Here is an 11,111-nt window from a genome sequence, read left to right on the forward strand (position 1 = left end):
CTCAAAGGACGTTTCAGGCAAAAGATAGGCTATTAGGCTTAATCAATCATTGTGTAGACCCCAATAAGGCTAGATGGTTAGAAAAGGATATTAATGTTGATGAGTACTGGGTTGCTCTTTTTAAACTGGGTAGAGATGAAGCCCTTGGTGGGTGGGATGGCCTTTTTGTAGCCTTTTGGCCCTCTTTGAAGGATTTTGTTGGGGAAGTGTGCATAAAGGCATTCAAGTCAGGCACTATGGATTTGGATTTCAAAGAGGGCCCCGTGAAACTAATCCCAAAGCAAACTACTTGCACCAGATTTGCTCATTGGAGGCCCATTACTCTTCTAACTGTGATCTATACGATCATGGCAAAGGTGATTCCTCTCATAATTACTCCTGTGCTACGGGAAGCCATTTCTAGGAAACAACATGGTCTCATTAAGGGAAGATCAATCTATGATAATATCTGAGTAATATCTTTGCTGCCATGCTAGGAAGGGACATTGCTCTCAAAACTCAGCAAAACTGCATAATGTTAAAATTGAACTTGGAAAATGCCTATGATAGGGTCCATTGGTCCTTTGTGGCAAGAGTTATGGAGAGGCTTGGATTTGGAACCAGAATGGCTACTTGCATATTTACATTGTCCTAGGGAGGGAAGTCTAATGTTTTGCTAAATGGGAGGCTGGTGGGAGGATTTGAGATCAATAGATATGTGAGACAAGGTTGCCCCCTGGCCCCCCTTCTATTTGCTATTGCCTCTCATCCCTTGGTGGTGTCTCTAGAGAATGCTTGCAGAGATGGGAACATCACTGTGTTGAAGTTGAGATACGATGAACAATTGGTGATACAATGCTTTGCTGATGATTCTCTATTGTTCTTGAAGGCTAAGAATAGTAATGTTAGACTTTCTTTGATTATCATTCAAGAATTTGTTGAGGCATATGGCTCCAGATGTAATATTCAAAAGTCTAGAATCATAAGCTTGACAGAAGATAATGACTTTGACATCCACATCCATTCTTTCACATACTCATCCACATCATATCTCATTCATACACATCTCATCTCATTCATCCACATCCATCCAATCATTCACATGTATGACTACCCACATCTATCCATACATTCATATCTATTACTTCACATCCACATATATTCATGTCACATCACATCTCTTTACATCTATTCACATCACATTCTTTCACATACACATCCACATCCATTCTTTCACATACATCCACATCCGTTCTTTCACATACTCATCCACATCCATTCTTCACATACACATCCACATCCATTCTTCACATACACATCCATATCCATTCTTTCACATACATCCACATCCATTCTTTCACATAAACATTCACATCCATTCTTCCCATGCACATTCACATACATTCTTCACATGCACATTCACATCCATTCTTCACATGCACATTCACATACATTCTTCCCATGCACATTCACATACATTCTTCACATGCACATTCACATACATTCTTCACATACACATTCACATCCCATCCATCCATTCATTCACATCTATCTGATTCACATCACATCCCATCCATCCATTCATTTACATCTATTTGATTCACATGACATCACATAAAGGTAAAGAGAAAGTGGTTGAGCCTCTTGGTATGCCTCATATTTCTATAGGGCATTCTCTTGTTGATGGAGAGTCTAGTGGCTCGGAGATGAACTATGAGACCCCTCTGCCCCCTCCAGTATTTTGGCATAAGACAATCCTTTAAGAAAACAGGGTTTCTATGCAAGTTTCCAGTTTGATTTTCTTTGGAATACAAGGAGTATTTCTTGAATCAGTATCCCCAAAACTTTTTGATCAGAATTCTAAATTCTATACCAGAACTCCTCGAATTCTATAACCTTGATCCACGGATCAATTTGAAGGGTCTCAAACTTAGTTTCAGATTTGGCGGGAGTTTTGAGTGTATTTTTCTAAACTAGTCACACCTTCTTTCCTTGAAACTGACGAAAGAGTTTAGTCTTGGTCATAGTCTGATTCAAGGTTCGAGTCGGATAAGATTTTTCCTGAACTATCTTTCTCGAAAAGGTTTGATAATTTTGTTACTATTTTACTGAATTTCTTTCTTTGAATATTCACTTAACTGATTTCTAAATTAGTTATACGAATTCCAATGAGGAATAAATTAATCATTCATCTGAATATTTCGATCTTGATAGATTTCCTGAATTTTCTTTTTACATTTTGTGTGGATATAAAACGATAGAAATTTCTCTCTGAGTATTTAATTATTCATTTATCAAATACTCATAGAATTTAAACATAGAATTTAAGAGAATTCTAATCTTGATATAAAAATTCTTTATGCATCCATTTATGCATAAAAATCAACTTCAATGGGAATTACACTTTCATAAAAAAAAATCCTTTTATGCATCTATTTATGCATAAAATTAATTTTGATAGGAATAACTCTTTTAAAATAAAAAGAATTTCTTTATGCATCTATTTATGCATAAAATCAATTTTTATAAGAATAACACTTTTTATAAGAATAACACTTTTATAATAAAAAATTCCTTTATGCGTCTTTCTATGCATGAAAATCAAATTTAATAAGAATAACACTTTTGTAAGAAAAATAATTCCTTTATGCATCTTTCTATGCATGAAAATCAAATTTAATAAGAATAACACTTTTGTAATAAAAATAATTCCTTTATGCATCTTTCTATGCATGGAAATCAAATTTAATAAGAATAACACTTTTGTAATAAAAATAATTCCTTTCTGCATCTTTCTATGCATAAAAATCAAATTTAATAATTATTATCAGTGGTATCCATGCATATTCATAGGTGAATATATACATGGAGTAATTAGAATGTTTCTTTTAGATACAAAAATGGTGGGAATTACTCTTTTGGAACAACATAAAAATAAACTGTCTATTTCATAAAATTTTGCCATAACCTGGCTGACCATTTCTCATTTTTATCTATCTTTATTTAACTTAACTAACCCAAATTAGAATTAAAGAACTCTAATCTACTCAATCTTCTAAATTCAAGAGAGTAAACAATAAGAAGAGTTTAATTAATCACTTATTTAATATTTTCTAGGATTAAGAAAGGTTGGAATGTAAAGAAGAGAAGGGGGTGGCCTTTCCATCAAAGGCATAACATTTGAATTTAATTCAATCATCTGTAAAACATAAAAATCAAGAAAGCCATAGATTTTTCATTAAACAAAGTAAGAAAATTAGCTTACATGGAGCTTGTAAAGCTCTTCTTTGGCTTGAGGGATTGAGGGTTCTACTCTTGTTTGAAGCAAGAGTGGCCACCAATTCACTTTAGAGAGGATTAGGCCAAAAATAATTGAATTATTAAAAAAATTCAATATAAATGGCTCAGGACAGGAATATAGTAACAGTGCATAAACACCATTAAGCTTTTACAAAGGGCGAGGCTTCTATTTATAGGAAAAAGTGAACCTCTAACCAAGCAAACTAGTTTTAGAATTTTTCAGATCAGTTTGGTCAATTTTTGACCATTTTTGGGTCAGTTCAGCTTACTTTTTGGATCTAGTTTTGAAAAAGGAGAGAGGAGAGATGAAATATCTCATTTTATTGATTTAAAATTGGGGGTAATGATGAAAGGAGGAGTGAAAGAAGAAAATGGGCAACACAATTGGAGAGTCTTCAGTTCAAAGGACAGACTAGGAACCTCATTGCAAAAGAGACTAATTTGTAATTTAAATGTTAGGTTGGTTTAAAAAATGAAGATGATAGATGTGCTAGAGAAGAGGGAAATTGGGCAAGATGGAAATCATTTAATAATCTTAGGAAGCCCGGGGGCCATTTGTTTAACCTTGTTAAAGGGAGGAACAACATAGAAGTGCTAGGGAACATCTTGTGGGAGGACTGGTTACTTGGAAAATGGGCATTTAATGATGAAGTTGCAGGATTCTTATTCAACATGATCAGAGCATGCTGTTTGTGGGAAATCTGGTCTACTAGAAATGCTACTTTGTTTTAAAATGTTTCTTTGGTTGGTGTTGATGTGGCAGGTGTAATGCACAAATGTATTTGTATGTGTTGGTCTGTGATTAATGTGAATTCAGGGTCTGGATCAGTTTCTAATGAAGTTGCAGATGAGCATCCCCTGACTTATGCCGTACTTTCGGGAAGTCTCAAACATACTAGGGGTTTTCCTAACCCATGACTCATTTTTGCAGGTGGATGATACGGAAGGAGGCAAAATTAGATTGCCTAGATTTGGTCCTAGAACCAGAAGGTGGTATCACAAGGAGAAACAAATTGACCACACCTTTGTTGCATTCATAGAAAATCCAGTTGGGACCAGGTCCACAGTTAAAATATGGTCTAAGAAAGGGGATATTTAAAAAAAACAGACCCCACGCCCACGGGGGTGTACTACAGAGGCCATGATGGAAGCTTGCATATAACTGGGGTATCAAATTGCATAATCTTGTAAATGAAGTGAAGAGAGAAAAGGAGAGAGATTGAGTAACTTATTTTTTGCTCTAGAAGATGAGAGATAGGCTTTACTTTTTGTAATCTTTTAAATGAAGTGAAGAGAGAAAAGTAGAGAGATTGAGTAACTTTAGGATGTAACTGATTTAATGGTGTCCCTAGATTTTTCTGGTTCATATATATATTTACTATTGGTCAAAAAAAGAAAAAAAGAAAGACGAGCACTCTAGAAATTAATGGTATATGTCTAAGAACCTTCGAGGGACAAAAGCACGCGCTCTCGGCACGCGCTCTCCCTAGGTATAAATAGGGTAAATTAGCACAGAACAAGCGTCTTTGATCAACGCTCAAGCTCTTTGCCCTGCCCACAGGTAGCTTCTTTGTCAACCCACGAGCTCTCAAATTCGCTGCATTCTTGCCTTCGATCTGCCCCTTCGCCTCATACCTCGCCATGGCCGCTGCAGTGCACGGAGGCCACCACCATCACCATGACTCGATACATGAGCAGGAAACCATCGTCTGCAGATTCTGGCTGCAAGGCAGGTGCACCCGCAACCCCTGCAGGTTTTCCCATGCCCTACCGCAGTCGTACTCTTCTTCCAATCTCACCTGGCGCAGGGGGCCGATATCCAAGCCCTGCTCGTTCTATTTGCGTGGGAGCCCCTGCCCCAAGGGCGACCAGAGTTGCTGCAAGTTCTTGCATGCACACACGGAAGGCGCAGCTGCCCTCTTCACCGAGTTGGAAGGCCACAGCAAAGGGTGTTCTTTGACGGGCATAGTCCTTCCTCAAGGCTCCAACACCCTCTTCACCGGGGGCCGAGACCGGAAGGTAAAGGTTTGGGATTGCGAGTCCGGCCAATGCATCCAGGCCATCCCTTTAGAGGGAGAGGTTGGATGCCTCTTCAGCAGTAACAGCAATCCCGAAAGTCTGTTTGTCGGGATTCCCAACGAGGTCCAGGTCTGGAATCTGAAGACCCAAGCGCAACAGAAGCTTTGCGCCGCTCCCGCCGGCCAGGTCCGCGCTTTGGCTGCTGCCGATGACATGCTGTTTGCCGGGACTGACTGCGGTGTCATCCTAGTATGGAGGTTCGACTCCGAAACACACTCCTTGGTTCCAGCCGCTTCGCTATCGTCGGGCGCCCACTCTGGGCCCGTGCACACCCTCCAGCCCTACATGTTCTCCGACAGAAAATTCTTGTTCTCGGGCTCAGCTGACGGGAGCATCAGGCTCTGGGACCTCACCACCGGCCATTGCCTACACACTCTCCTTGCCGCCCACACAGGCCCTGTCACTGGCCTACTCTCTTGGAATCAGTTTCTCCTCTCGGCCTCTGTCGATGGCACGCTCAACATTTGGCAGCTAGAAGGTGCCCAGTTGGATCTTCACTACACCCACACCCCTCCCAAGACTTCGACTGGCCATGCAGATACAGAAGCCCCTGAGCTAATTGCATTATCCGGATTTGTGAGCGAGGACGGCATACCTATCTTGATGTGTTCCTACGCAGGTGAGAACAATGTTGTTCGAGTGTACGAGCTGCCCTCCTTCACAGAGAGGGCCGTCCTCTTCTCACCCGAGCCCATCCAGTCCCTCGAGACCGGGCCCAGTGGGCTGGCTTTCTCAGGCGACCGTGCTGGAAGGCTCAAGGTGTGGCAGATGGGGGTACCCAAGCATTGAGCATCCTCTTTCTGTGCGGTCTCCAATGCATGGGAGACAAAGAGTGATTACTCGCCAATGAGTTCTGTGAAAAGGAAAAGATTGTAAATGCTCTCCCGCCCTCTCCAGTGCATGGCAAATTGATACTCCCCAAAATTTTCTGTGCAAAATCCAAAGAAAACAAGAATTGTAATTGAGTCTCCCCAATACTTGCTGTGCATGGGAGCTGAATGAAATAACATATCACCACCTTTGTCTTTTATTTCTGCTTTTCATAATTGAGTTTCCCTAGCATTAAAACTCCATTGTTGATCACTCAAGGTGTATCAATGCAGTGCCTGAGGAAGCCGAAGCAGTTAAAATGTAAGAATGTGGGCGCTCTTGTATGTATCAAGGTCAGGTGGCAGCAGCATCAGTGTCTAACCAATGCTTTCTGTGAACGGGATCCCTAAAGAAAAAGATTGTAAATGCTCTCCTGCCTTCTCCAATGCATGGCAAATTGAAATTTGCTGTGTGAAAGTCAAAGGAGAAAAAATGTAATTGAGTCTCCCCAATGCTTGCTGTGAATGGGAGCTGAATGAAATAAAAACACATCACCACCTTTGTCTTTTATTTCTGCTTTTTCTAGCATTAAAACTCTGTAATTTTCTCCATTGTTGATCAATCAAGGAGTTGCTAATGCAATGCCGGAGGAAGCTGAAGCAGTTATCAGAATTTAAAGTGTAAGAATGTGGGGGCTTTGTGTATCAAGGTCAGGATTCAACAGGTTTAATGAACCTTGGCATTCCTGTTGTGATGCTCACATCTTTCTCTGTTGGTAGCACCCTTTGAGAACGCACAGCAAGTGCCACACGTGTTTATTTGTTTTACTGTGATAAGAGCGGCATGGAATGAGACATCTCTGCAGATTGAAAAGGAGGCCTTTGGAAGCACTACGAGTCTATGTTCATTGGAAAGGCTGCATTCAATGTCTTAGATGTATGAGGCGTTCTGATCTGTGGTATGGCATTTGCAAAGCCAGTGGAGAACAGGAACAGGTGGGCACTCCAGGAAGTCCCCAAATGCCAATGGGTTTAGAGCAGTTAGGCTCTCGAAAATCCATGAATTGTCATGCCCATGTCTACAGTCTCCTAAAATGCAATGTGGATGCCTTCAAAGAGCAACACTGTACAAATTCCCCAGGAAATACCGTGCGGTTTTTCTTATAGAGGAATTGGATTATTGAAAAAATGCCATGCTCATGTGTTAGAGCAACAGTAGTTCAAAACCTCCATGAAGTGGTATACCCATCATTTTAAACAAAGTGGTTTGCCTTTTTAGAGGAAATCATGCATTTTTTTTCCACTTCTTGCATAGTTTGGCACGTCTTTTTACTTGCAAATAGATTGCATGAACAAGGCCATGGTAATAGTTCTTTGGATTTATTGTCAAGAGCATTTGGGAGGAGTTTTTACCATTGGTGGAGGATGCCATTGAGCCCATTTCGGGATGAGTTAGCCAGGGTTCCATTCTACGCATCCAAGGTCAGGTGTGCATTGTCATGCACATGAAGCAGTGCCAGTCCATATTGTGAGTCTCCCTCTGGAATGATGTTAGATGATTTCAGTGTTGGGTTTGCAACTGGACACCAGGCGTCTGTAGGAAGAGCATGTAGTTGACATATAGGATGGGGCCATCCCTTAGGGCTACCCCAAGAAGGCGATGTTCCATCCCTTGAATTGGAAAAGGGTAGGCCTTATGCCATCCCAAGGGGCCAACAAAGGCCCTAGGTGTAATTGCCCATGAGCCCATAGAAGGACTGGGCAGGCTGTCGGCCAGCCCAAGGGGCCTGGCCAGGCAGCCGACAGGCCTTAGAGACCTTGTCTAGCCAGGCGGCCAGGCAATAGAGGTTTTCCCACAGCCATGCGCAAGCTAGGACAACAGCTAGACCATGCGCATCCTAGCCATTTTGAAAACGATGGCATAAAATAGAATTTTATTGCATTTGACTAGGTCGTGGGGCTTTTAGCAAGCAAGTCTACCCTAGTAGAACCAACCGACTAGTAGCGTTTGTGGGTATAAATGCCCGAGGCAGAATTTAGTCCAATCATCTTACATTTCACAAAGTGTTGTGGCAACCCAAGGGCCAGGACTGCCAGGGGGAGTGCTATAGCAAAGGTGAAAGGTGCAGGTCAAGAACAGATCTTTAGATCTTTAGATTTGCATTATTGTACATCATTCTAATAAAGCAAATACATCATTCGTGGTGGGGGCCTTATAGAGGATATATGGGACCCAATATTGTGTCCTTCTCTCTCCTCTCTCTCTCTCTCTCTCTCTCTCTCTGCACATCTCTCTCTATATTGTGCGTTATGTTCGTCGCAACCAATTGCTGAATTTTGAGCATTGAAGTTATCGATTCTTCCACTAAACTTCCACGTGTTACATTGGTATTAGAGCCTTCTTCAAGTGTGAAGATTCAACTAGAAAACCAAAAAAAAAGATTTTTTTTTCTCACTTGTGTGATTGGTTTCAAGACTTCGGTGGACCACCCCTTTCGGTGTGACTCCTATCCCTAGAAGGATGGTTGGTTTTTAGTCTCTGGAAGCCTCTTCAAAGTCTCCCATACACATAGTGGATGGTCAGATTGCGTTCCAGAAAGGAGCTGCATTTCTCGCTATGGTGAGCTTCAACGATAAGAGAGAATGTCGAACTTCGGAAGAAAGAGCACTCGAAAGTCCTTCGCAAACGTAGACCGGAATTCCTGCTCGCATTTATCATTCCATATGTACTGATCATTCTTCTTTGTGAGTATATACAATGGATGTGCCACATGTGTTAGACAACGAAGGAACCTTGTGTGCCATTTAATTTGCCCAAGGAACTTGCCCAATTCTTTGATGTTTGTCAAGTGGAAGAGTTTACCCAACAAAGAGGCTCCACCGGCGGAGGCTTCATGGAAGCCTACTTCTATGCTTGAAAGATTTGAAGGGTTGTTGGATTGTTGGATTGTTGGATTTGTGAGGCATTTATAGACTGGATACATAGTTGGAAATTCTTGGAATTCTATATATTTATGAGTCACAATTGATGGATTTGGGGCTGATCTTGTTATGTGGGCCTTCCCTTGATATTACCTCACCTTTGAGGTCACACAATAGGTTGATAGATGATATGAATGGCATTTTTTAGCCACGTGATCTCATGGAAAACCATCATTAAAGTATTAAAAAAAGCCAAATCATCTCATTAGTCATGTTAATTCAAATATGGATTGGATATCTCCCAATACTTCATGAACTTATATAATTATATACTTGAATATCTCCCAATACTTGATGACCTTATATAATTTAAAGAAAAGCAACAATAATCAAATGCAATCATGTCTAAGTTTAAGTCCGTGGAAAAAGTCAATTTGTTATGCTTGTTGAGAGAACCATAACCAAGCACACTAATGCCAACTTTATCAAAAACTTATGAGATGAATAATCTTAAGAGATAAATTTCCTTTTGCTATGAGCAACCCATTTGTTTACACTTTGTAGTAACACTAGTAGACTATCTTTACTCGTAACATACACATTGACATCCATTTAAAATATTAACTAGGTGTATATAAACCTTTTCGATAGATATACAATCATACAGGAAAAATTTTAGAGTCTATGGAAATAGTAGTCTTACTTTTTATACTCAAAATTTATATGTCATAATAATAACATTGTCTAAATTTCTACCTTAAGCTTTAAGCAGGGGTCTCAAAGCCTTTTGATTGACTTGATTGTAAATTTGAATCCTACCATTGTGGATCCTTACCAACATTAAAACACTTAGGCCTCTTCTTCTAGTTGTTTCAAGCATTCCATTCAAATCACCAAAAATCACCAAATTGTGAGAAGATTGTGTGATACCAATTGTGAGAAAAGATGGGCCATCATTGTAAACAAGGATTGTACTTGTAACAATAGAGAAGGCCATCATTATAAACAAGGATCGTACTTGTAAAATAGAGTGCATAGCACACAAGCACCAAATTAAGAAGAAGATAAGAACAAAGCATGAAGTTTATATCTTTGCTTTTTAACTATTGCTTAAACACACCGCTTGCTATTACAAATGTTGTTATAAACCTAAAGGTAGGTAACTGATTTTCACTAATGTAGCTAATCCCTTTAATCTATATAATTTTCTAATTAGCTAGCTACTTATAAAGGTGGTGCGTTGGTAGAGTTATCATACTTGTAAAGGTTGTGTGTTGGTAAAGTTATCATACCATAATGGATTACACATCTACATTAGATTAATCTAATAATTCTCCCCTTAATGAAGATGTGAAATCAAAAGCAAAATTCAACACGTCACTAACTCTCTTTAAATTAGATGTGATCATACTAAAAAGATTGGGGGAGGAGAGAGAGCTTGAGCTCTTACAAGCACACACACACACACACACACACTCACAACAATGGATAACACACACACACAAAGATGAAAGGCTAAAATCTTCTTCTTCTCTCTACTCAAAAGAGGTCTACAAGAGATAAGTGAAAACTAAAATAAGTATTAGAGTACTATGTACAAGCAATCCATAATGTGAACATGCTAAGTAGGTGAGCTAGCAAGATAAGTATGCCATAACTCGGCAAGTGGATATGTAGGTGTAGTCCAATGGTAATCCATCGTGTTTGTGGCTATCAAACGCGCTAGTGATGTAAATGTGGAATGATCACCCAGCACGTGAGTGTCAGCTGAGCTTAACATCTCAACACTCCCCCTTAATCTCAATTCCATCTCCAAGACTCCAAGCATGCTATGGAATTCGTGAAGCTTTTCAGCTCTCCCAAGGCCTTGGTGAAAATGTTAGCAACATGCTCTTCTGTGTGTCATACACGAGATCAATATCTCCTGCCAAGACCTTCTCTCTGATGAAGTGATAGTAGATCTCTATGTGTTTGGTCCATGCATGAAACAATGGGTTCTTAGCCAAATCTATGCTACTATGG

At 40.0% G+C, this 11,111-nt stretch overlaps 1 protein-coding gene across 1 annotated transcript; it reads left to right on the forward strand.

The window, feature by feature from the left end:
* Nucleotides 1-4,819: 4,819 nt before the first annotated feature.
* Nucleotides 4,820-7,082, forward strand: LOC147615542 (zinc finger CCCH domain-containing protein 17-like). The gene is made up of 2 exons (XM_086779656.1): nucleotides 4,820-5,977; nucleotides 6,462-7,082. The coding sequence occupies exons 1-2, from the start codon at nucleotides 4,921-4,923 to the stop codon at nucleotides 6,491-6,493; spliced, it is 1,089 nt and encodes a 362-aa protein (XP_086635782.1). The 5' UTR covers nucleotides 4,820-4,920; the 3' UTR covers nucleotides 6,494-7,082.
* The last annotated feature ends 4,029 nt before the right edge of the window (nucleotides 7,083-11,111 follow it).

The sequence above is a fragment of the Cibotium barometz genome, chromosome 40 (genome assembly GCF_041138505.1).
Source record: "Cibotium barometz isolate CiBa-2024 chromosome 40, ASM4113850v1, whole genome shotgun sequence".
In the NCBI taxonomy this organism is placed as follows: Eukaryota; Viridiplantae; Streptophyta; class Polypodiopsida; order Cyatheales; family Cibotiaceae; genus Cibotium; species Cibotium barometz.

What these genes read in the sequence shown, in the direction of transcription:
- LOC147615542 (XM_086779656.1), top strand. Translation starts at nt 4,921, where the DNA reads ATGGCCGCTGCAGTGCACGGAGGCCACCACCATCACCATGACTCGATA. An exon ending in CTTGATGTGTTCCTACGCAG is followed by an intron (nt 5,978 to 6,461) that starts GTGAGAACAATG and finishes GTATCAATGCAG; the next exon opens with TGCCTGAGGAAGCCGAAGCA.